The sequence below is a fragment of the Falco biarmicus genome, chromosome 9 (genome assembly GCF_023638135.1).
Source record: "Falco biarmicus isolate bFalBia1 chromosome 9, bFalBia1.pri, whole genome shotgun sequence".
Lineage (NCBI taxonomy): Eukaryota > Metazoa > Chordata > Aves > Falconiformes > Falconidae > Falco > Falco biarmicus.
This window is the reverse complement of record NC_079296.1, coordinates 1,837,718-1,864,550: the sequence shown is the minus strand read 5'-3', so window position 1 is coordinate 1,864,550 and position 26,833 is coordinate 1,837,718. Positions and strand designations below refer to the sequence as shown.

Genomic DNA, 26,833 nt, shown 5'->3' with positions numbered 1-26,833 from the left:
TCCGGGCTGCAGCCTCGCGGCGCCGCGGCGGAGGCCCTGCCCCTGCCCCTGCCCGGTGGCGCGACCCGCCCCCGCGGCCGACTCCCACGGCCCGCACAGCCTGGACGGGAGCCGCGGCCGGGCCTGCGGCTCATAGCGGCTGCCCGCGGGGCGGTGGCCGGCGCCGGCCGCGCTGCGGCGCTCCCCGCGGCTGGGCATGGCTGCGGAGGAGTCTCGCTGCCTGCTGGGTTCCCCGAGCCCGGACGCTTACCCGAGGTGAGGGCAGGCGCCGGGCTCCGGCGGGCTCAGCGGCTGTGCCGGCCTCGCTGGAGTTCGGGCGGGCCCTGGCGAGCTGAGAGCCGAGGCCTTTGCCAGGCCCGCCCGGGCGCTGCTGGCCCCACTGAGGGGCCGGAGCCGGGCGGGGGGCGGGGGCGGTCCGAGCCTTTCGGCCTTTCTGTGCCCCAGGGTGCGCAACGAGAAGCTGTACCTCGCCACGTTCGCTGCTGTCCTGGGACCGCTTAGCTTTGGCTTCGTGCTAGGCTATAGCTCACCTGTTATTCCAGTGCTGAGGGAAATCAGCGATCCTAAATTAAGATTGCACGGCGATCAAGCCTCGTGGTTTGGGGTAAGGCTCTGTATGATACGCTATGTGATTCTATTTGAAAGCATAGGTCAGGAAGATGCTGCTTACGTGATGGGGTCTTACTCCTCTTAAGAATGAGCATACATGCTGATCTTATTTATTAAATAAATTATTTTTCTAAACTCCGTAATTGATTCAAGTTTTTCTTGCGTAACAGTGCAGTTATGCTCTGATCACTCTTAGATATGTGAAGAAATGCCCCTGTTACTTGAACTTATTTTTTGGTGCTAAAATGTCGTCTTCATGTTTCTCAGTTGTACCTGTTAAGGGACCACAGAAAATGAACTTTATTATGAAGCAGTGCAGTCTGTCAACATGGGGAATATTTGGTTTTTTGGATACAGGCTGAATTTAAGGTTAGTCAAGATAACATTCTTCAGGGCTGTAGAATAGTTTGAAAGTCCTGTTTGTGAATGGACAGCTTTTTAGACAGATTAAGAAACAATTACTGCTGCACTACATTTTTTTCCTTTGTTGAAAGAGCTTTATATGTAATATGAAAATTCTTGATGTTCAGTTGTGGTGAGTAGTGCTTCCTGAGTATGTTCTTGATTGTGTTTGATTTCAAAGCACCTGCATGCTCTTGCATGTTCTTTTAGAAGCTGCTATTCAAGAATTTAAAAGAAATTGCTGTTACTTATTTTCATATTTGTAAAAAAAATTTTCTTGTTTTTTGAAGTCAGTAGTAACATTAGGAGCTGCTGCCGGAGGAATACTGGGAGGCTATCTTATTGATAAAGTTGGGAGAAAGCTGAGTCTAATGCTGTGCTCAATACCATATGTTTTTGGATACGTAGTTATTATATCTGCTCAGAATGTTTGGATGCTTTATTTTGGACGAATGCTGACAGGCTTAGCCAGTGGAATTACTTCACTTGTCGTTCCGGTAAGTAAGATGTTTTTCTCGGTGTGTGTGCATGTATGGTTGCTATTTTGTTTGTGGTTGTGTTTTGGTTTGGGTTTGGGTTTTTTTCCATAGCAGTATTATAGGTGGCTTGAGTGAAGTAACTGAATAACTTGTTATACCAAGTACAGCCAAGGCAGTTTGTGGATTTAGAAGAAACTGATTTTTACAGAATCAAGTTTGGCTTGTTTTTAGTAATGAAGAAAATAATTTTTGTTTTTTCTAATGGCACTTCTGTGCCATGCATTCCCAATACAGTGATGTGGTCTTTAAGATTATTAGTCTTTTATTTGATTGCTTCTGTTTTATGTTCTACTGTAGTCATATTTAACTCTTCAAATTCCTCATACATAGCATACCAAGTTTTTGTAGCTCTAAATCATTTTTGAAATAAGGATTCTTTATTTTCCTTCCAGAAAAAGTAAGAACTATGACTTCAGAAATCTATATATAAATATGAGGGATTTCTTTTTTGCAATGTATACAGCTAAACTGTAGATATTGACTTGGGGTCATTATGTTAAATAGTTGAAAAGTTTAAGTTGGTCCTGAATATGGGATGTGGTGTGGTGCTGTTCATATAGTCTGTGTTAAGATGAGCTGTCAATTTTGAATTTAATGGAGAATGAAATAGTTTCACTGTTTACATTTAAAACTTTCATTGCAAAAAACTTCTATATGTGGCTTGGGCTACATGTTTATGCAAAGACTGTTTCAAGCTGTGGACTGCTTTGTGATAATGTGTTTCTTGTTGAATATGGCTAACAAAAGCAGCTCTTACTAATGCAGGTTTATTCACCTTTGGGATTCTGATACTGCATCAACATTCTTCTGGCTTAGCTCCTCCCTTTTTCTCAGTGTTTTTCATGATGCCAGTATACATTTCTGAGATAATGCTTTTCTATTCATTCCATTTTATTGAGGCTTTTTTAAAGGAGGGGAGTTACTAGGAAATACATCTGTGTTTTTTCAGAAATTAATTACTTATCAAGTCCTTGACCCAAATTAGATAAAAGTAATTATTAAATACTTTCTCCGTATGTTTCAGGTGTATATATCTGAAGTATCTCATCCTAAAGTCCGTGGTATGCTTGTCTCTTGTGTTCAGTTGATGGTGGTGACTGGCATACTGGGAGTCTACGTTGCAGGTATTGAGGTTAGGGCTCTAGGCTACAAAGAAGAATTGGTACGTGTAATGAAAAAACAACACTGAAGAATTGAAAGTGAATGTTAATTTGTCTGTACAACTAATTGATTTTCATAGTCCTCTTTCCTTCCTTTTCGTTACCCAGGAATAACACTAAATTGGCGCTGGCTGGCAGTGTTGTGTTCTTTTCCATCCTGCATAATGCTATTGTTAATGTCCTTCATGCCTGAAACACCGAGATTTCTGCTGAATCGGAACAAACGCTCAGAAGCCATAGCTTCTTTGCGCTTTCTGCGGGGACCACATGTGGACCATGAATGGGAATGTAGGCAGATTGAAGCTAGTGTTCAGGAAGAGGTGATGAGAATCTGATTTACTCTTTAAAAAACTTTTTGTATGGAGATAATATCTGAAAGCATGTAGTGTAATTAAGAGAGTTTTATCAAAGCTTAGTTAATAGTCTTTTCTACAAATGGTGGTCCCAACCTTTTGGTGACGTTCTTTGAATGTTTTTTCTCTACCTTGCAGCTGCAGCTGCTGAATGGCACCATTGGCTGCCATCAGCATATATGAGCAGCAGTCAGGCTCATGTTCTTGTTAGTTAGAATCCTTTTTTTTGCTTTATTTAGCAATTTTGTAGGGTTGCTCAACATCTTTAACACTAATTTCCTATTGTTTGTGTTGTATGAATGCATTTTCTCCTGCGATGCATGCGTAAGTAGGCAGGTCTAATCCTTGGAAGTCTGGTTTCTGCAAACCGCGGATTCATTCATGTTACCTTTCTCTACAAAGTACTTCAATTTCTGACTCTAGAACCTGAGAAAAGGGGAAAAATGCTTTTCTGGAGTTCTCGGATACTTCAAATGTAAACATTGTTACTGCTAGAGACACATAGTTTTGCAAAAGCAGGGATGGGAAACTTAGTCTGAAGACATTGAAATGTTCTGAGGATATTCTTTGTTGTTACTGCTTTTGTTTTTTGATGTAAAAGATGAAATCTTTCACCAAATCATTTCATAATCTTTTTAACAGGGACTGAATTTCTCTGAATTTAAGAATCCCTCAATCTACAGGCCGCTTCTTATTGGTGTGGCTCTAATGTTCTTCCAGCAAGTAACAGGCATTAATGCAGTTATGTTTTATGCAGAAACTATCTTTGAAGATGCAGACTTCAAGGTAATCGGGGTGTGTTTCCAAACTGACAAATGTCTGTAATACTTTCAGCTTAGTCAGTCCTGTAAGTCTAAAACACATAACAAACTGACCTGATAATGATCCTGCCTATGTCATAAATATCAGGGTCTGGGGTTTAGTGTTTTGGGTTTTTTTGTTTGGGTTCTAGATACCCTCTTGACTGTGTTACTCTGGCATACCTGAATGTTCTGGTTTTTTTTTTTGGGGGGGGGGGGAAAGTATGTTGTGTTTTGTTGGTCTGAACTTAGATACTAATAGAAAATCTTACTGTAGTGATCTAAATAGGAGTTGCAAATGCAGTGAAACTCTAGGAAGAAGCTGTGGCTTATCTTAAAGTTTATTAAGAGACAGTATGTTATGTTAATTGTCAATGTCTTTTTTTCTTTTTTTTTTTTTCCCCTCCTGTTGTCTCCCCCCACCATTAATTTCTATGGCATAGTTCATCTTCTTTCAGATTCAAGAAACAAATGCATTTGTAATGCTTGCTAAGTGATCCTTTTATCAGCCTGAAAGAGTAAATTCTCCCTATTTACTTTTATTTCAGGACAGCAGAATGGCTTCTGTTATTGTGGGTTCCATACAAGTATGTTTCACTGCTGTGGCTGCACTTATCATAGATAAAACTGGACGAAAAGTGCTGCTTTATGTATCTGGTAAAACATGTTACTGAATTTTGTTCAGTATGAAAAATTACTATGTATAGTACCAGAAAATGTCTTAATTGCTGGGGGAATTAAGTATTGAAGTTTATGCATTTTTAAGTGGTTTGCTTTATAGTTGTCATTTGGTAGAACTATAGACTTAAACTTGTGAGAGGAAACTATCATATTACATGTACATTGTAGGTGGAACCCCTTGAAACTACATATTTGAAATAGTTATGTCATTGAGACAGTTCTTACTACTGTGGTAATTTTTTTTTCTCAGTAAGATTCAATGTCATGATACGTTCTCATACCCAAGTTGTCACCAAATGGCTATTTCAAAGTAATTTCTCTGTGGCTGGTGCTACTTTCATGGTGCATTGTGGTGTTCAGTTATATAAAATTATAATTAAAATTTTTAACTTTACAAATAGATGTGCTAAATAAAACTAATTCTGTTTAATATCATTCTTGTGCTGACACTCAATAGTAATGATTGCTGTCAAGACTATACTGTTTGGCTAGTGTTTAGAATGCTTGTCTAGTACCTTTCACTCCTGTCAAGGCCAGTGTTTATTTCCAAGAATAGTCTTTTTAAGAAACACTCTTTGAGGGCCAGCATATCTTGTATTTGGCAGACCAACTATGTTCAGTCTTTCAGAAGAATATCCAAGTGGCAACCAGTGACAACTTGCTTGTTGCTTACTTTTCAGGGATAATCATGGCTCTCAGTACTGCATTGTTTGGGCTTTACTTTAAAATGGTCCTTCCAAATCGAAACAACTCGTCAGATCCTGATGTATGGCTCGCTCTAAAGTCAGCATCTCCAGGAACAGAAAGCAGCATATCCTGGCTTGCAGTAGTGAGCCTAGGGCTCTTCGTTGCTGGTAAGTGGAACAGGCTTCTAAGTAGCGATTACACAAAACTCAAAACTTTCTAATGAATGTGACAATATTGTTCTATTTTGTCACATTACTGATGAATGGAACCGAGTTAGGTTTTTTGACAGACCTTCTTGGTGCATAATGCAAAGTTGGGCTGAGCATTCACAACCCTGGTGATAGAGCTCGCAGCTTAGTTAAGCCAATTTCCTGGAAAATTAATCTATACCTCCTTGTACTAATGGTAAATAGTAATTGCTCAGGTTAAACTGCTTTACAGTCATTAATGGAGGAAAAAAAAAAAGTCTTTGTTAGTGAAGCCACACTGAATTCTGTGATAGCACAAGGCAGCAGCAGTTGGAAACAAGGTCAGTTTTTCAGTTTACCACTTCAGAGACTTCAGGGCAAGAATTTCTGCTTGTTAAGCATATTACTGTAATTGATCTGAAAAACTAGCATTTATCATGCTGCCCTAAAATATCTTACTCTCTTTCCTTCTGGTAGAGGCACCGTCTTACTGGAATCAGCCAAGAATCTAGAGGAGAAACTGCATTGTCCTTATCTGACTAACTTGGGCATCGTTCAGTCTTCCCTTTAATATGTATTTAATTTGCATTTATTCTCTTCTCCTTGTAATTGCAGGTTTTGCCCTTGGATGGGGTCCTGTTCCATGGCTGGTGATATCTGAAATCTTTCCACTTAGAGCTAGAGGCATATCCAGTGGTGCTTGTGTGTTAACAAACTGGGTTATGGCCTTCTTGGTAACCAAAGAATTTAATGATTTCATAGTAAGCATCATATATTACAATCTGGTTTCTTTTCATAGGGAAATTTATTAAAGATGCTTCTGAGTGAGCCCTGAGCCAGAGTCTTCTCTGGCAATACAGAACTATAGTTGTACTTTAGTGAGCTGTAATAATGCCTTTTTTGTTGTTTCCCCTCCCTCAGGGTTGCTTAACATCCTATGGCACCTTCTGGCTCTTCTCTGCCTTCTGCTGCCTCAATGTAACTTTTACAGCCTTTTATGTTCCCGAAACAAAAGGACAAACCCTGGAACAAATTGAGGCCTACTTCAGAAGACCGTAAGCCTAAGGCTTTTTATGTTGATACAGAATCTTCCTATCAATCATGAATTACAGTGCTGTAGTTGGAAGTATCTGTATCATATGACAGACATCTCAGTTACTAAACTTCCTATCAACTAATTTTAATTGTAAAATCTGAATTCTTTTTTTTTTAAGAAAACCATCTATGCAGATCTGCATACACTTCTGTGTACTCCCTGCAGTAGATCTCAGTTGTGTAGGTCTTGGACATATTCTTTATTCTTTGATTCCCGTCTTCTTTTCACCTGGTGCAGACTGACTGTAATGGCCAAGTAAGACTGTTAAATTTATTGGCCAGTATAATTTTTTTCTAAGATGTAAATTAAAATTTGGTTTTGAAAATAAATATATTGAGTTTCCTTGCTCTACTTTACCTTTCCCATGTGTATTCATGTTACAGTGAATAAATGAATTATGTAGCCTGGGTAATGTTAATTTCAGAATGCAGTACTTTACCTTTGTGCTGCTGCTACTGTTTCTGGGATGCCTGACCATGGAATAAGTGTTGGTCCCAACCGGAGATGAATGCTTGGCTTTCATGAGCGTTAGTGTTGAGCTGGCATTATTTTTCCTACTGCAGTCAAGTTGGCTAGGAATGCATTTAAATCACAAAGGCTGTAGCTCTTAGGAAAATGTATTTTGGAATTCAGGAAGGAGCACTGCTTTCTCAAAAGGAATTACAAAGTCTTGGCAACAGCAAGAATACACTTTTAGCCAGAAAAGGAGAAAAACCATCTATTGTAGTATTAATTTAAGCAGTAAAGATCTTCAACTGGAGCAGGTCTCTGAAAGTCTAAAAGATGCCTGGAAACACAAGCCAATGCTGGATTACAGTTCTTACCAAAGATGGGTAATGCTTAAGACACAAATAGCAATCTCACAGGTATGATACAGCACTTCTAACTGAATGACTTTTCTGAAACAAAATTTCTGGAGAACTCAAATGGAAACAGTAATCCAGAGCTGAGCTGTATGCAATATCATACTACATCCTGTCTTTTTAATTTCTTGTCTAGTGAGCCAAATTTGGAAAAGCTATTAGTTCTGCATGTGTGAAAGAAAGTAGTGAGGTCAAATTTATAGTTTATTACATATGAAGAAATAAATAGTCTGTTATTCCTTCACAAAAGTGTAAATGGCACTTAAAACAGTTCCAGCTGTGATAGGACTGTTTCTATTTGGATGTCACATCTAAAACACAAGCCATACACACTATCACATGACATTAAAAACAATGGTAATACGTCAGCATTTAAGACAAGTGGTAGATAAGAGTTTCTGATCACAAACAGCAACGGTCCTAACAATACGCAATTATTAAATTACAAAGCAGTCTGCTAACATTCAAAGACTTAGTTAAAACTGACATTCCAGATTGATAACGCTTTTTGCATGAACCTTTAGAGACATAACATTTTCCATTCAACCAGATAAATATCTAATAGAACTATAAATAAATATGCAGAAAATAATTCTTAAATTTTCTCTTCAAATCCTGTGCTAATACCATGATTTCCAGTAGCAAACAGGAGTCAGTCAGTTGCAGATCAGCAACAAAGAAGCAGCTAGGCAGTAGACAGGCTGGTGAAGTTGCTGTGCTCAACTAAGTAAGAGTATAAAAATACTTCCTAACCTGCATGCAAGTACAGATGTTTGCTGCATATTGTCACAGGCGCTTTCCCATATTGGTAATATTAGATTCTCAGGGTGTAATTTATTTCTCCACAAAATCAGGCTAAGCCTATTTGAGAAAATACCGCTTTAACAGATTGAGCAAGCACTCTGCATATGAACATGCATATGTGAAGTAATGACAGTAGTATGGCAGTCATTTTCATACAAAGAATGCGAAAAAAATGATTCAGAAATACCTTATCACTTGCATTTGGGATTTTCCCATGTCCCCCTCCCTCCCCTTGTAAGATCACATAACTTTAAATTCCTGAATACGCTTAGGACTTCTAACCCCTTAAAACTTGTGGTAGAAATTACAGATACATACACATGTATATGTATATACATACATACGTATATATATACACATATGTGTGTGTGTGTGTGTATATATATATATATATATAAAAAAACAAATCCAAACCCAAAGGATTAAATATCTCAGATGCAGACTGAGCCAGCAGCTCTGGGAAAGCTGCTGCATCTGCAAGCACAAGGTGTAGACCCACACCTTTAGGAAAACATGGATGATCTTGAATCTGTGGCTTGGTGGACTATACATAGAACAGCAGAAAGTAAATGTCAGGAGCAGCAACCTTGACCATATCTAACTGGGTATGTAATAGTGTTACACTTCACAGGGGTGCTACCTGTCCCCTGCCTTATTAAGAGCTGTTGGTTATTCAATTGACTAGCCTAGCACTAAAAAAAAAAAATAAAAAAAAAATAAAAAAATAAAAAATTAATTTGAATCTACCAATCAATTACAAGTACTTGCATATGTACAGAAATAGTTACATGAGGGCAGACAGCAAACCTGCTATTCATTCTGGGTGCCACTTGTATAGTGTACGCTATGCATTGAAAAAAAAAATACAAAACCCCAACACCAAACAAAACCACCCCACAGCCTCTCTCCCTGCCCCCCACCCCAACCCCCAAGAAACCAAAGCAACCAAACAGAAAAAAGAAACCCCCACCCCAGCCCCAAACCCAGAAAGGATTGTAATCAGAACAGGTCCTACTTATTCCTTACAGAACAGGATGCTGAAGGTATCCGTACTTCCATTCAACCTAGAAGTCCAGAGCTCTCACTACCATAAACAGCACCTAGCCTTTCAAATTGCATGCGAGTCTACCTCTCCTTAGAAGGAAGTGTTTTGTTACTTTCAAACATTTCTAAAATTTATGTGTACTGCATTGCCACTAGAAGAAAGAGCTGGACTGTTAAGTCTGCAACAGTTTCTAAAGCCCAAACTGTAGACCTTGGGAAGGGCTCATCAAATCCTCAGCCTTAAGAGCTACATATTGCATGTGTGTGAAAGAATTAGCTTGTGTGTCTCTGGGCTCTCGAGTCCTAGTCACACTTGAAAGCTGTCCGGTTTATATGCATGCTGTAATGCAAATACAGGACAAAGATGGTACCTAGCTCAAAATGTTGCATCCCCATTTTGAACGGACTCAAAATGCAACAATGTGGCACCGAACCACCTGACACTGATGCTGTTTTGAATGGAGGTGTGTGGGTTTGGGTACTGGACTAGATAATCTGCAGTGGTCCCTTCCAGCCTCAACTATTCTGTGATTCCATGCATCATTACCCATGTTGGTAAGGAGGCATAAGCACATTCTGAACTAACTGCCTGTACGGTCTAATGCTTCCACCAAAGTAAACAACATTCCTATGATTTAGTCAGACTTAAGGCACAGTGCTCAAGTGGTGATTCTACTATTAGCCCGAAGGGGTTGAGCATCACCTTCTCCAACAAATCCTGCATGCTGGGATAGTAAACATTTCTTGCAGAAACTTATCTATTACGAGTCCAGAATGAGCCTTCAGTTGAGCTTAGCTTGATAGCAAGTGTTCAGTTCGGCAACAATTCTTCCTTCACAGAAGGGACTTCTTCCATCCATCTGTAGCAAGATTTTTCAGTATTCCTCTCAATTAGAACTATGCCCACCTTAATCTTACATAGCTGCAGATACAAAGATTATCTTTTCTCTCATCCATGAGATGGTCAGCCAACACCAGGAATGCAGGCTGAAGGCAGCTTTAACGTAAGATATGAAAGTAGGAAGGGCTATACTTAGGGTGGGCATGGCTACAGTTTGTGCCCAAGACTGCTTTCTAAGTTTTAATGAGTAGATGCATACACATGCTGGAAAAGCAGAAGGGAAAAACCATGTCTTTAAAGCTGGAGAGCACGACAATATAGCTGTCCATCCCAGCAGCCTTCCAACAAGCCTTGTCATCGGACACTGGTCTGAAGTAGGGGAGCCGGCACAGATGTATAAAACCCTTGCCTTTATCAATGATATGCAAGAGCTTATATATCAATACCACCAGATGGCTTTTGTTTTGACTTTAATTAGCAGCTGGAATGGTATGGGTCTAAGACAATATTTTGAGAGAAACAATGACTAGGAGCTAATTCAGAGGATGCCAACTCATCACACTGAAAGGCATATAACTCAGGGCACTCTGATGAGACTGTTAAGAGCCCACTGAAACCACATCCTTGTACGGTGGCTATTTGTCCAGTTGTGCCAGCAATTTCACATTATTGCATGATACTTTCTTTTGATACAATAGATATGATGAAGACCTTCACAGAATTTGGTTCTCGTGGCTTGTGTCAAAATTGGAACTTTACTACCATGTTCTCTGCCTTCCACCTATACTCTGGGCTGCTGTCATGCAGTAAGTAGGTAGGAAGTTACATATACATGACCCTGAAGCCTCTGCTACCACCTCTAGGTGTCATATAAATCAAACTAACGTTGCCTGATCCCTCCCAACTTCTCTTGCTAGGTCTAATGTTATTCCTACATCCCTGCAAGACATGCAGATCAATTACAGAAGCAAAAACTCAAGAAGTGGCAGCCCTGTTAAGGCACTTACTGCATACATTAGGAATGAAGACAGGTAGTTTGAACGGTTCAGATCTTTCTTGTCCTATATGAGTAATAGTCTATTAGGCCTGGTAGTTCCCTTTGTGACCTGTGTAGCAGCTTGCACCTGACCCTTTAAGTCAAGCTGTAGCATAAAATTCAGGTGGGAGGTGGTGGGTGGCAGTTGCTGGGCTTCCCCCTTCAAACTATACCAGTGCCTTGGTTCCAGATAAGTGCCATGAAGCTAGTCTGATAGTTTTGTCTAGCTTAAGCAATCAAATTTAATTTGTACTCCTTACAGTCCTTTCTGCTGTCTGTTACTGCTAGATGTCATCAATGCTGTGATAACAGGCATACCTTCAGAAGATGTCACACACACACGTTCCCTTAATTTACAGCAATACTTTATAGCTGCTGCTGTGGTTCTGGTTAAAGAAAGTAACTCTTGCTTTATGGCCCCTCTTTCTATAATCATGTTTTGGTTATGACACAAATGCCACATCTACATGCATCCTAACTACCATCACAGGCTGTGGTCAAGCTTTCTGTCAAGTTTTCTTCGTTCTTCTCGATCCCCCTAGCGCCCCATCTGTAAGGCTTGTCTCTCGGGATACCTAAATATGTGTGTGTTCCAGTTCTTCAAAACAAGTTTTAAAATCTCCATATATGCTTCAACTGCTACTGAACAATGGTTTAGTCATGTTAAATCATGCTGGAGTACCATAGGTGAACATCTGCAATATATTTAAAATCCGATACCCTAACAGTGAAAAGCAAAGTTTTCAGTTACAATTGTATTTTAACTAAATCCCCAGTTTTGCAACACACTGGTACAGTCTTTGAAAACACTCACATAACAAATTAAATACCACACTGAGAAATCCATTTATGGAAAAAGGTGGTGCTTTTGCTTTCTAAAAATACCTAAGTGCAAGCAGTACTCCCTAAAATGGATTCGGTAAGTCCACAGAAGTGTTTACAAGTTTCAGGATAATAAGCACCACGTGATACTTTCAGATTGATTTTTTTTTTTCCTAAACCTTAGCTGCCCAGATAAACAGGACAAGGTAAATTAACGCAATCTCTGGAAATTACACTCAAAAGAATTACAAGCTCTTGCAAAGACTTGGAGCTGGCACTTCTTTTTAGATGCTTATTAAGGTTCACCCCTCACATCTATGGGGTGATAATAGCAAAAATACTAAAATAATAGTAGCCACTGGTTAATACTGCTTCTGCTCCTATAATAATTACTGTGAAAATACTGCTCCTTTCCTTGATCAGCCACTCCAGTTGAGAGGCAAAAATGATCCTTTCAGGTAAGGCCTTGCATATTTTCCTAGGTGGAGCAATTAAGCCATTATATACAATAAACAGCAAAAAATACTTTGCAAAAACAGTTTTAGATTCAGACGGACTGAAGCAAAAGGCACACATCTCCAGGTGGTCATGCTTGGACAGAAAGTGAAATCGTGACACATGAATACTATTACAAAATCAAATCAAGGATACAGAAGTAATTCTACATATAGAACAAGAAATAATTGCTAATAAAGCTAAAAATCTTCATATATAAAAAGCCTGGAAGCATTGCATTTTCATGAAAAAAAACAAAAAACAACCAAACCAAAGCAAAAACCCCAAACAAAACAAAACCTTTTCAGAATACTGTTTTAAACTGATTTTTGGCATAGAGGTAAGGGTTAAAAAACACCCAAGCTTTACACATGAAACCCTGTCCTTTAACATAACAGAAGATCTAAGATGACTATTTAATCATAGAAAACTAGCTTCTTCGAAGTGAAATTTCAGTCCAGATCCAGTTAGAAAGATATCATCATCTGGAATAATGACTTACACTATTGGTGCAACAGCAGACAACAGCTAACGCTGATGCCTGCATAGGAATCTTTGTGTAGTCTGAAGAAAAAAACGGGCTGGCTCTTCTGCCTGTAACGGGAAAACCTGTAGGTGCACTAGAATAAGTTTTCCAGTAGATGGGGAAATACAGCTGTTTGTTTTGGTTTTTTACTTCCAATTCTTAAGGAATATTTTGAAAGTTTGTGTCTTCTACGAAAAGTCTCCTGCTCAAGGATTCTTAATGCCAAAACAGTTTTTAAGTTTCTCTAAAAAATGTGCACAGACAGGCCAGAACAAATAAGGCAGTATCTTATATCTTACCTGATCTTTATCAAACATCCTTGATTCTTCAGTGAACATACCACAGCTGCATCACTTCACAGACAGACTGCACTGTTTGGAAAGACCTTGCCTGCAAACCTTTTTTTGTTGAAGTTGTTTGGTTTGGTTTTTTAAAGACTGAAAAACCAAAAGGAGTGATTTAAATTATAAAATTCTTCTTCCCCCACAAGACAAACTGTTGTAAAACAACTTCTGGTAGTAATAACAGCAGTTAACTTAGCTGAATGTCATACAGGTACTTCAAATTATAAGAAGCTCAGAACTAGTAATACTTTTTGTTTACTTCAGGTTCAGCCTAAATCTCTCATTGATTATCTACTGTTAGAATGCCACAAAAAGTAACGACCATTAATGGAGAAAAGAAAACATACCTATGTCAAAGATATAAGCATCACCAAATCAGGCTGAGCTAGCCAGAACAACATGGGTTCTATAAAGATTAATCACCAATAATACTTCCAACCACATTTTACCACTAAAAGCAGTGTTTGTAACATTCCCATAGAGCTCACAGAGTTGTAAGAAAACGTTAAGTAAGGAAGACGGGTTTTAAGACTGTCTTCACTTCAAGTCAATGTCATCTTCATCGTATAAAGAAATCAGCTGAAATGGATAGCTAGATGGTGAGCTCTCCTCCCTGTTTGGTAAAGTATCGGGATCTGAACTAGTAGAAAGATGACGTCCTTCAGAGTAGCTTTCGAAAGAGCTTGATATTATCCTACAAAGAGGAAGACAAAAGTTACTAAAAAATACACACATCAGGGCAAGTAGGTCAATAGCTATTTTCTAGGTTCAATCAAGTTATCCTAAAGACAGAGAGGGACCATTAAAACCGAGTTTCTCCCTGTTTTACTCTACTGAAAATCATCAAAAGGCAATGTTAATGAAGTCCTTCACCCAAATGATTTCTAGATAGTGAAATAAATCAAATATCATTTTACATTGCAACGGATATTTTGTTTGCTTTGTTAATCTCAGCCTACTGTATACTGGCACAAACACAGGTTATGAAAACAATGAAAATGAGAGAATGGCAGTGTGGTCAGCTAAGCAGAGCCAAGCAGACAAATGCTATGGTGTTTCTTCACAAAATGTATTATGGAAATAGCAACACAAGTGCATATGAAGAAAATAGCAAGTGAGCCTGCACAGTGCGAATCTAGTAGTCCAAATTGTAATGACAGGCTCAGCTGCAGCCAGTCCCCACAAAATCCCATTTAGCCTTGCTTTGCTCAGTAACATGCCTTTAGCAAAAAGTGTATTAGTTTCAGTACTTTCAATATTCTGATACTCTAAACAAATATATTAGCATGAAATTCATATCAGTATACAAAGGTATCAGTGAGCCTCATGCCAAGCATGAACAATCAATTCTGAAAACATTTACAGTCTAACTTAGATTCTTTTCTAAAGGCAGTATATTTACCTGTCACTACTAGTTGATCTTACTGCTTCCTGCTTGGGGTCTGACTGTCTTCGAGGAACCTTTTTTTGCTTCTGTGCACTTTGTGACTTGGGTATAGGCTCATCCAAGAGGCCTCAACAGAGGAATAAAAGACTTAATACTCTTAAGAGAAAATAAAGCATTCATGAAAACATTAAGGTATCTGTCACTGGTTTTCATTATTAACTAAACAGTTTCTACCTGGCTTAGAATATGGTCACCTTGCATGTGAACAGATGCTGGCTAGACTATTTGCAAATAATGTTTTCTCACAGTTTCATTTGTTAGTTTATACAACTTATTTATGAATACTGGTTACACGTTACAAATCTGACTGCAGTTGTCCACAGTCAGACAGAAACTATATACTTGGCAATTGATAATAACACTGAAAAATGAAGAGAGTTTACCCAGCAATTCTTTACGTGTTCTGCTTGCAATTTCTTTAATTTCCATACGAGATAAGGATAGTGAGTGAGTAACTGGAAGAGAGGCAATGCCACTGGATGCTGTAGTAGTGATGACTTTGGAAGCCAAAGGTGACTTCAGAGGTCGTTCAACACTTCGCCCAACCAGATTACTGAGAGGAATTTTGTACAGGTTTTTGCATGGAACTTCACCTGAAACACAGAAGGAAAAAGAACGTTAAACTTTCAGAACAGAGTCAATTCTTTATACTTACAAGCAAAAAGTTATGCAAAAAAGTTATACCTGTGCTGTGTGCTTTTCAACCCAAATAACAAAGATGCCTCTTGCCACAGAGATCTTTCAATATAAAAAGACTAGGAGGAAGAAAGGCAGCCACATTGTGCAGACTTGTAATTTGACTCAGAGAGAAAAAGAAGATTGACTCTTGGTGATGCGATGAATCAGCAGTGGAACCAGGAAGTAAATGTGCATGTCCTGAGGCTGGTATTCTGACTGTTATACCATGACTCTGCACTCTGTGCTGTATTCCCCATATATTTTAATGTTTCAAGTACATTGGAGCCTGGATCCCAAGTCATTTAAATTATGGCTCCTCTTCTTAGGTGACACAAAATACCACCTTTTCCTAATTCCTAGAAAAAACAACAACTTACCATCAAATAGCATTGCCTTCTAAAAACTGAAATTGCAATTCCTTTCTCCTTTCCCCTTTTGCCAACAGTGCAACAGCAGATTTAAGTGAGGAAGATATACACACATCTTACATTATTTAGTTGATGTTCCCTTGTTTCTCCATTACTGTTCCCCTATAGACTCATTTTTCATAGATCGTGTTACACTAAATTGACTGTGTGAACTCTTTCGAGGCTGTAACTTCCTTTTGGTTCACAAAAAAGCTTTATTCATCCAGTGGTAGTTTAACTTTTCTTAAATGAAAGGAATGGTGTATGTGAATCTCAAGTTTCCCCACAATTTTATACCTCTTTTTGCATTATTAGGCTTGGCCATATTGCCAAAGATTCATCAAGCTACTTAAGCTTAATTCCTCCCCTCCTACAGAAATTATTTCTTCAGAACAGTGCTGCCACTCATTCAGAAGAGATACTATGGGGCAAAAGCTCAGACAAGTGCTTCCTGTCTGTGGATAAACAGAAAATCTCCAGAATCTCAGCTATGAACCCAGCCAGGAGCTTTTACTTTATCAATTTCATCTTACTCAAGATCAGCTGTACTGAGATGTGACAACTGTTGAAATGACCAGAGATCGTAATTCAAGTTGCCTGGAAACCATGTTACCTTCTAGAGAAGAAAGAGGACATTCTGGCATTTCATAAGCTGTTGGTGTTTGAGGAGAACTCCTTGAACTCATTTCCTTAGAGCTGCTGTCAGATGATCCACTTACTGCAGCAGTAGCTTTAAAATAAATATCTGACTGAAATGACAAATAACTCATCATTAGTACAGTGAGACTTTCTTAACCATCTTCTGAGTAAGAGCTCAAATACTTGTCCACTACGTTCTACTGCCACTATTGCTGTATTGCTGCTAAGTCAACTAGGGTTGGTCATGGAAAAGTTATCCCACTATAAATGGGGGAACATCTGTGATGTTGAGGACAGCATTCGCCCCATAAACAGTCAAATATCACAGATCCACATTACTGTGAGCAATAAAGGACAGTGAGATTGATTCTGATTCTCTTTGTACTTGATATAAACTAAAAGCACACAGATGAACAGTTACCACAGATCAAGGAGAACATATTTCAGTTTTGGTTCGTTTAGTTTTTGGCTGCAGCAACTTCTTATGTGAGTTAGATCCTAACACATCACAGAAATAGCCAAACATGATTTTCCTGTGTCTTACCCTTGATGCTACAAGTTGAAGCTCAGGCACAACTGCTGTGTGGACTAAATTCCCATTCACCACTAATCGGATCTCAATGGAATCAGTAGTGAAGGCAAGGATATAAGGAAAAGCACAGACTGCAATGAAACAAAAAATATTTGGCAAGGAAAAACGGCTAATGTAAATGTTTCTTGGATGCTCGATGGGAACTGTTCTTGAGTATCTGACCTCTCTGGTATCTGCCTTTCCTACAAAAAGGGTTGTCTAACATACTGATAGACACTGAGCTCCATCAGGCCTGTCACTCTCCATGCCCAGAATGCAGACTGAATGAAAAATGAGAAACAAAAAAAAAAACAACCAAAAAAAAAAAAAGAAAAAGAAAAAAAAAAGAAAAAGAAAGGAAAATGTCCTGGTTTCAGCTGGGATAGAGTTAATTTTCTTCTTAGTAGTTAGTACGGTGCTATGTTTTGGTTGTGATGTGAGACCAATGTTGATAACTCACTGATGATTTTAGTTGTTGCTGGGTGATGTTTATACTAAATCAAGGACTTCCCAGCTTCTTGGACCCTGCCAGGCAGAGGGCTGGGGGGGCACGGGAAATTGGGAGGGGACACAGTCAGGACAGGTGACCCAAACTGGCCAAAGAGGGATTCCATTCCATATGATGTCATGCTGAGGGGGAAGAAGAAGGAAGTGGGGGGGACATTTGGCATTATGGCGTTTGTCTCCCCGAGTACCCGTTACATGTGATGGAGCCCGGCTGCCCTGGGGATGGCTGAGCCTGCCTGCCCGTGGGAAGTGGTGAATGAATTCCTTGTTTTGCTTTGCTTGCGTGCCCAGCTTTTGCTTTACCCTTTTCCCCCACCTTTCCATTTTGTTATTATTATTGTTATTATTGTTGTCCTTACCTCTTTATTCTGTTTAAATTATTAAATTGTTCTTATCTGAACCCTTGCCTTCTACATTCCTTTCCAATTCTCCTCCCCATCCCTCTGAGTGAGGGGGAGTGAGCAACTGGCTGTGTGGTGCTGGGTTGCCAGCCGGGGTTAAACCACGACAGAAAAAAAAAGTTCAGCAAAGGAAGAATTGGGCACCAAGGCTCCACTTTTTAAAATTATCATATGCAGAAACTTAGCTTAAGTGGCACCATGAATGTAACATGCTTATTCCTAGCACACATACTGTAATTCCACCAAGAGCCAAGTGTAAGCCTAAATAGTAATGAAAAACACAGCCATCCAATAAAAAAAAGAGGTATTTGCTTACCAACAGCATAAGGAACTTGATTCCAGCTGAACTGGAAGTCATAAGCTGATGGCTGGACCAGTGGAGAACCTCCATTAAAAGGATATACCTTTCTGTATTGGCAAACATCTATAACAATAAAGAAAAAAGCATCATCCATCACCTTACACTACAAGTGACAAACACCAACTTCATAGGCAGATTTTGCAGAAGCATGGGCATTATATACATAACCAAGCATTTATGTGGTAGTCCTATATATAAACAGAGAAGAGAAACGTGCTTCCCCTGTGAACACGGCATTTGAAAGATCAGAATAAAAAGATCTACATTTTAATAAGCTGTCATATTTCACAAAGTAAGTATTGCTGTTTCAAGTTATCGGTTCTTTACCTTGTCTAGGGATAGAGGAATAGGCAAGAAAGTCAGAAAACAGTGTCAACAGAACGGTACTTCTCTGCCCTTCAAGTAGCCATGCTAGCAGAGTTTACCTTCTTTGAAGACTGTTACACACATGTGATATTACAGACACCAGGATTTCATTAATCACATAACTAGTGAGCCTACTTCTTAGCTGCTGTCAAGTCCACTGATTCAGAAAGTAACAGTCTTTCTATGAGTCAGACATAAATACTGGCTTATAAAGCTTCTTACTGGCAATGCAATTCTGAACTTTTGATAGCTCTAGATAATGGGGAACTTAACCTTCCACTATTAACATATTTTTCTTTATACACATGCACAAGCGCTGATCAAACATCTATTAAAGCTCAGGACTCACAAAGTCATATCAGCAAACAAGAAAGCTTAAAGATGAGATGCAATTGCAGTTATCTTTTTTCCTTGACAAGCTCCTATGAGTGTACTGGTGGCTTCAGGTAAACACCTATAACCCTCTCAAATATGTGCTGCTTGCTTTTAGCTCTTTTTTTTAGGCAAAATTGTATTTTTTTCCTGTAATTGATCTTCTTAGACTGAATCAAAGTTTATATCCAGAGACTTATTACAGGTCTTTTTCTAAATACAAATGAAGGACACTGCCAAATCCTGTGTTTTCATGTTTGTTCTATGATGACACTTTCAGAATTCTAAAACTCTCTAAAGAACAAATGTAGGTTTCCCTGTGACACTGTCCTAGATATAGGAATTCAAGTTGCTGCAAGCCTGTGCAGCACATTTATCGTAACTTTAAGATCAGCTAAGATTGCTAGCTGTGGCTCAGTGATGGGTCTATTAGAGGGGAATTGATTCTATGTAGAAATATAGGTGGGAATTCACTGTGCTCTGTCAGATAGCTTTGTAGTTCTGAGGCACTGCTAAGTGAACCAGAACCAGGTACCATCTTGTCAAGCTACCAGAACCAATAAAGCCTCACAGAGCACAGGAAGAGATGTTTAGAGACGTTTAAACTTTGCCTCATGGTACCAGTCTGATACCAGTGCTGGAACACAGATTTATTTGTCCTGTCTCCACCAATGTTCAATTTGGAGAGGCAAACAGGACACGTCTTCTGCAACAGAGAAAGCTGTGCCTTGTCCTTCAGCATTGCCTCACAAAGGCTGTTTCAAGCTAAGAGCATCTATTTTCATGATGACTAGAATAAAAAAAGTACCTGTGTACTGCAGAGAAGAGCATATGCATGTTATGTCAAAGGCTGTTTTATAACAGGAGACAGAGAATTACAATGCCATTTACACAACAGTGCCAAGAAGTCGGCAGAAGAAAAAGCACAAAGACAGGACAGGACAGCACACAGAGAAAAAAAGGAGTAGCACGCTAAATTGCTCGTGTCTTGAAAACACCTAGTAAGTGTATAACTAAAGAATGAGCTGGATCTGAAGATATAGGACTTTTGTGAGTAAGGTGGTAACATCCATAAATACATACATACATATATATATATATATATATATATATATATATATATATATATATAGGCATACATCTATATACCCAAAATTAAAATCTAACAGCTAGTATGTCTAAATTCAACATACCCTGCAATAAAATAATACTTCTAGTCCCTATAACATGCATTTAAATTTAAAAGCATGTATATTGAAAAACTTTCCATGAAAAGCTGGATTTTATTTTAAAATACATACCTAGACCCCAATGAAAAGTAGATTTACATAAGGAAATTGAGGTATTACCATTTTTGGTCTTCCCTAAATACTTACAGTTGTAACACAACAGTAGACCAGCTTCACCATCTTCATATACATCAATAGCTGCAACAAAATTAACCTGCAATGGTAATGGGAAAGGATAATGAATAGGCAGAGGCTACCAAGGTTATCACTACCAGATTTTGTCTAACAAGCAATACAGTTTGGGGAGGGCACTACTACAGATAAAAGAAAAAAAAAAAAGTCAATTTTTCAGATGCAGCCTCTTCTGTGATTAATTTTCAGTACGCTCTCAGGATAGAAATCAATTTCTTTTGTACTCAGTTCTGTACAGTACTGAATATTCAATACCACACTCAAAGTATAAAGCAATAAAAACCTCACGTAACTTATTTGGCAATATAAATTTTGGGAAATAGGGTGATTTCAGGACAGCTGTGAAACAACATGATGTGCTAAAAACAGCAATGTGTTTCAAAAAATCATCCAAGAAGCTCCATTGCACATCATGACTAGCAGAAAGATCAGATGCACCAGTTACTGGTTCAGAACCACTAACACAGAGGTTGATAGGGCTGTACTCAAGGATTACTGGCTAGCCTGAATTTAGGAACTGAGAACCAATGCCTGATAAAACCATGGTATTTTTTACATAACTAGGCTACACAAATTGTCATATTTCAACTCTGTATTTGTCTTTGACAGTTAAAAAGCCCCAAATGGCCATAAACTGTAGGGTATCTGTTCAGGAAACAAGACCTTATTAGTGAAATGCCTGAGATTACATGAGACAAATGCTTCCTAGACCACAAGCATTTACTACTAGGTCAGGGAGAGGGGCTGGAAACCAATTCTATGATCAGCAGTTCTTTGACTTTCCTTTGTACAATAAGCTAGATGTTCACCTCTTGATCTAAGGTTACTCTATAGATCAAGAATTGTTAAACCAACCTGGAAGTTCATGTATCTATACCAAATGCATTTTGACCCATCCTTTGTAGTGACTGAAAGCCATTTCTGCTCTGTTACCCATGGAAGTAATTTGGTATCCCATTCAACATCACGAAAGTCACTGGCTCAGCTCATATCAATGGTCTGCTTTGTTTGTGTTCTCAAAGAAAACAAAGATTCCTGGGGAGAAGAGGAATGGTGTGTGTGTGTGTGTGGAGGTGCTGTACTTCCCCGTCCCCATTCTTTACTTGTAGTTTCTCCTCATCCAGATTAAGACAGATTTCCAGTGCTGTGGAGAAGCTTACACTGTATCGCCCATGCTAGGAGTACCAAACCTCTTCGTCATCAGATCTGAATAAAAATACAGATGATTTAAAAAGAAAATAACCTATCAACAAGAACCATCAAATGAAATGAGTAGTTCTTTATCTCAATATGAGGAAAAGGGACACTTAAAACCAACAACAAAAAGATCAACTGTGTAAAATCTTCTTTTTTCTAAAGCTATACACCAACATCCATATTTAGAAACATTACAATTATCTGATTTTCAGAGATGCTGAAGTTCATTATCTTCCCAGCAGCAGGAAACACTGGAGCTCTGTTCTGAAAGCCAGAACATTTGCTGAAATTCCAACCCCACGTCCTAATTAGAAAGATTCAGTTAATTTATGAGCTGACTGGGCAGCAGTTTTTTAAATAGAACTAAAAGCTATGTGTAAATATTTCAGCCTTAGTACGCGCAAATAGGCAAATTTGAATGAGATACTAGTGGCCAACAACTGAAGTTATTTTGTTGCAATTGCTTAAACAATACAACACTGAGGCCACAAAGAAAAAGCAAAAAGCAAAACAACTGACTAAGAAAGGAGAAAAATTAATTTATGCTGACAGCAATATTCCAGAGCCTGAAACACAGGCTCTTTCCCAACATGTCATACCTTATTAACTACCTCTCTTGGGAGTGATTATTATCATGTATCCCAAAAGGAACAAATACCTCAGAGTGCCCTAAAGCAGAAGTTATATAAGTCAAAAAAGTAAGAGATATGAGGATCTCCATAAATTACACTCCCAGGAGGTAAGCACATGTTGCACTGAGTCTGCAAGAAATTATATTCAGCGTGGTTCTGAAAAAAAAAAAAAAAAAGTTTAAATGATGAAAACTCACCTTGTTTGCTTCAACATGATGCAATCTATAGGACTCCCCAGTACTCTCATTAACTAAATCAAACTGATGCCGATACCCTACACAGATCATATTGTCACTCTCTTCAGTAGGTCCATCCACCAGCGTCATAACCACTGGAGGGTCAGAAAGACATATTTCCTATAATGTAAATAACAGAATTATTCTCTTTTTCAAGCTCCTACTGTGGGTGCTGCAGATACTCCGTAAGTTTAAAGGGATGTGCTCTAAGCACAGAAACATGGCAAAGAAGAAGCAGAAAATTACTTAAAAAAATCTGAAAGACTTCAGTATATATAATGGAACTCCATCACATGGCTTCTCATTTTTACTTGTCTGGAGGTTCAAGAAGATAAAAATGCATGCTCTTTGTCTTCCTCTGACCCCCCCACCCCCGCAGCCCCTTCCCGACAAGCTGAGCACTGCCCAGTCTGTTAAGGTAATTAGTGATTAGATTACACATACCCGGATGTACTGGAACTCCTCTACTGGAGATTCGGATGACGATAGCAGAGAGCTGCTGGTTAAACTGTTGCATGGATGGTATTTCTTTGTGACCAGAAGTAGTTTGTTCCGAATAGCTGCAACAATCCTCAGTTCACTGCCATGGTGGGTATTAATGGCATACAAATGGCAGCCTGAGGAAATAATGCTCTAGACTGTAAGTGTTTGCGGTAGGGTCTGTTTTTGTTTTTTTTTTCTCTATTTGTTATGACGATCAGTACAATAGGGCTCTGATACATTAATTAGCAACACAGAATTACAAACCTCCCAACAAGATAACATTCATTTCTAGGAAAAGACAAAAGGCTATGACTCTTACAAAGTCCATTCCTCCCCTTACTCCTTTTGCAAGTAAAGAGTAAATACACTGATTTTCACTATTCTGCAGGTTCCAGCTTTCCAAAGTAGCTTGCTTCTGAAGACCAGAAAATGCTTGTGTCTACTAAAATAAATCAGCAACATCCAAACTAATATAAGCACTTCTATTTAATGGAGATTTGCCAGTGTTCCTCCACCTTACAATTCCCTTTATTTCAGTCTCACATCCCTGCATAATTCTTCTTATACCCTTCAGTCCTGAAAGTAACATATTTTTCTCTATATCTTTTCATCAGCAGTGACTGCCAAGTAACGTGGTACTTTTACAAAGTTCTAAAGTGTCATGCTGGACTATACCAGACTTATTTTCACATATAAGCTTAACAAAGTTTGGACTGACCATCCAGAGGAAAAACTAAAGGTGAACACCTGCAACTGCCTCAAGAGAGCTAGTAAGTGCCTGGCAACTACAGGCATTGTAACACAGTGGATGTTTTTAAATGCAGGATAATAAAAATCACCTTTTGTTCTCTCCAGTTTATTTTCTCTGCAGTCATATTTGCTTCTTATAATTTGCTTTGTTTCTATATCTTTTTGGACAACACTGAGTCTGAAGACGAGGAGACGAGAGTCTTTCCCTGAAGGATGAAGAGAGCCACAAAACAAGAAGTTAAAAGTTATGGCAGTAGTTTGAAATAAATACTTCCAAAGGGGAGCAGCACCTAACAAACAAAGCAACCTAACAAACAAAGCAAAGATAAACAAAGTATACTGCTTCTCTGGGGATGAGCTGCAATGTCATACAAGACTACTTATGAACTCCCTAGGCTTTACAATTCTAGTAACGAACCCATTCAGTTCAGTAGCTGGGTTTCCTATCAGGTGGCACTGCAGCAAAGAATGATATTAAAACAGTGAAATGTATGCTATTTCACAAATCTACAAAATTTCGCAAGATAATGAAAATATAAACTACAGAGCAAAAGGGTTAATGTTAAAAGCTGGAACTGTCTGGCTGAGCAGCTGATGACTGGGTCCTTAACAGAGTCTGAAACCCTTTAGGATGCAGACTGGTTTTACCTATCAGTTCTTCAAAGGTAGGCAAGTTAGGTTCAAGGCATATTCCAAGTGCAGAAGTTAATCCAGTACCTACTTCCATGGCTAAATCTGTTTCTTACAGATAGGTAAGAGTGGAATCTACAACCTCTACATCTAAAAGAAATAAAATTAGTGATGCACTACTACTTGCAGTTGGGAAACAGGCGACTTAAGAGTAGTTCCTTATCTAAGAAATCAAGTTTCTTAAAATGCAAGCAAGGCAAGATTTTCTGACAAAGGTGGACTCTTTTACTAACTAGCTGGTATGGCTGGAAAAATGAAGCATGCTTTCTTAATATATAGTTGGGTGGATCCCACTGTAAAGGCAAAAGGAAAATCACAGATGCTGCCTTGAATTCTGAGAGAAGAGCAACATGAATCAGGACATCTGGCCGCTGCATGACCTTCTTTTCCCATAGCAAGTGTAAGAGAAGAGAAGATACAATGCTTCCTTAAGCATGCCACAATATGAAACATTGAGTAATTTGACTCCGAGAGCAAATTCTTATATTGACAAAAGGAAAATAAAATATAGGCCATCCCTCTCTTTTCAAGAATGTGCGCACACAAGCATTTGTGCTTCTACAAACGAGTTCGTGGAAGAATGGCAAGCAACATTCATACCCATTTGGAGTGAAGGCCAAAAAACATGAGCTAAGACAAATGTTCAAGAACAGTATTAATGCTCTCATCAATTCAGAGTCTCTTTGGACTTACTCCTGCCTTTGGCATTCAGTTAGTTATTCCAAACATAACAACCCGAAGAATCCGGCATCAGAATCCAGCAAATTCCTCAAACCAGCAAAGATCATGAATATAGTTTTCTGTGGTGGGGACAGATCTTATTAGACAAACATCAAGGCATAGAAAACACACATCTTATGTTTGTAATGTCAAACAAGTTGCCTAAATTACAGCCGTAGTTTGTCTTTTAAGTCAACTAGTCCATGCTTTAAGTCCTGGTAATACGAGGCTGCTCTTTTCTAAAGCCTTATCTTGATGAGTAAGGCTGTCCATAAGGTGTTTCCCAATTTATCTGAGAACCTCCTCGTCTTCTCTGAAACCATTGTTGTCCGTGGCACTTGACCAGCTAACTTCTTCCATGCTAGATACAGTAATTTTGGGTGTGGCTATTGATGATCACCTGATAGTGGCATGGCAACATCTAAACCAGACAACTGACTGGGCCTCCGGAGCAATCTGTAATCCAGAATTTTCTCAGTGAACAAGCGTGACTTTTGACAGCACCCTACAGGCCTAGGGAGATCAACACAAAGACATATAGGAGGCTCTGATTTCACATCAGAAAAGGCATAAGGCAGATTCAGTACTGGAAATGCAATACTTGGTGAACCTTGTATCATTAGAGTTTTCCGAGTTAACCGAGTACTAGCTCTGTCATCAACCTTTGCAATAACCACTTATGATTATGTGGTATCTGCTCAGAACACCTCACAGCTTATTGCCAACCCTTGGAAAGTGCAGATTTCAACATCACGCCCACAAGTGGAGGGCTGTGCTTGCTGGCTAGCAACTAACTGATTATTTTTGTAAATCTGAAGTCCCTAACAAGCCTGTGGCATCTCTACTTAGGAAAGGAATCACAAGTTGCTCTCAGATTCATAGAACATTTTAATATGAAAGGAGAAATGTAATCAAGGACTTGCATGTCCACCGTTTTACAACTACTGCACAATTCTTGGTGCTGCATGTGAGTGTTTTCAAACACCACCATGTACACAAAAACCTGCACATGACCAAACACCTTAAAATGCTCTTCCATTTCTACCAACTTTGATTTTAAGCTAAAACAGCTATTGACACAACCTGAAGGAAGGCCATCTTTCCTGATCTAGAATCAGCTGTAATTCTTATGACTGCTATTGCCTGCTCTGAGATCAGAGATCTGCTGCTTTTCAGTGCAGCCATTCAAGACTGAAAAAAGTTTACTGTAAATTTATTACCATTTACTCCTAGATTCTGCCTCTAATTAGTTGCTTCTTCAGTGATAGCTGTAGTATTGTCTTTGTACCCCAGCTATTATTTCAGCTAGATATTTTACAAACATACTTGGTGATGCAGGCAATTGCAAAACGCTACAACTGTGTAACCACAGCAAAACTCAAGAACTTTTTCTGGCCAACCTGAATGTCTGCATTCTTCAAATCAAGAAGTGGTTGTAAAAAGGCAGACATAGTGGGGAGCAAGTATTACCACCCATATTAAGCACTGTTATTCTTGAAGGTTACACCAAACTTCAGAGGGCCTTTCATGCTTCCATCAAACAGGCCATATTTACCTCTGTGAAGATACTATGTGTGTGCAGCAAAGAACAATACATATGATAACTTCTTTCCCAAACAGGCGTTTCACTATGAAGGCACAACAATGACCACTGCCTCCACTGAA

General features: G+C 38.9%; 2 protein-coding genes across 15 annotated transcripts in view; one reads left to right on the top strand and one right to left on the bottom strand.

Moving 5' to 3' along the window:
- The first annotated feature begins 24 nt into the window (after positions 1-24).
- On the top strand, positions 25-6,628 carry SLC2A8 (solute carrier family 2 member 8). 5 transcript variants are annotated; one of them, XM_056351958.1, is made up of 10 exons: positions 25-255; positions 445-604; positions 1,302-1,508; positions 2,575-2,674; positions 2,819-3,030; positions 3,706-3,849; positions 4,412-4,520; positions 5,225-5,398; positions 6,035-6,180; positions 6,341-6,628. In XM_056351958.1, exons 1-10 carry the CDS (start codon positions 197-199, stop codon positions 6,476-6,478), a joined length of 1,449 nt encoding a protein of 482 aa, XP_056207933.1. In that variant the 5' UTR covers positions 25-196; the 3' UTR covers positions 6,479-6,628. The 5 variants fall into 5 exon arrangements, with proteins under 5 accessions (XP_056207933.1, XP_056207932.1, XP_056207935.1 ...); XM_056351957.1 differs by having other exon boundaries at positions 2,575-2,712; positions 2,791-3,030; XM_056351960.1 differs by lacking the exon at positions 25-255 and having other exon boundaries at positions 280-604; positions 1,306-1,508; positions 2,575-2,712; positions 2,791-3,030.
- Positions 6,629-7,218: 590 nt separating this feature from the next.
- GARNL3 (GTPase activating Rap/RanGAP domain like 3) overlaps positions 7,219-26,833 on the bottom strand; it is an 80,405-nt gene continuing 60,790 nt past the window's right edge. For all 10 annotated transcript variants that reach the window (XM_056351951.1, XM_056351950.1, XM_056351955.1 and 7 more), the window contains 10 exons: positions 23,848-23,964; positions 22,970-23,142; positions 22,487-22,645; positions 20,416-20,482; positions 18,257-18,364; positions 17,006-17,124; positions 16,436-16,571; positions 15,121-15,330; positions 14,693-14,804; positions 7,219-13,984 (listed from right to left, as the gene is read on the bottom strand). In XM_056351951.1, the coding sequence (XP_056207926.1) occupies positions 13,828-13,984; positions 14,693-14,804; positions 15,121-15,330; positions 16,436-16,571; positions 17,006-17,124; positions 18,257-18,364; positions 20,416-20,482; positions 22,487-22,645; positions 22,970-23,142; positions 23,848-23,964 (1,358 nt within the window). In that variant the 3' untranslated portion in view covers positions 7,219-13,827. The remainder of the gene's footprint in view (positions 13,985-14,692; positions 14,805-15,120; positions 15,331-16,435; positions 16,572-17,005; positions 17,125-18,256; positions 18,365-20,415; positions 20,483-22,486; positions 22,646-22,969; positions 23,143-23,847; positions 23,965-26,833) is intronic.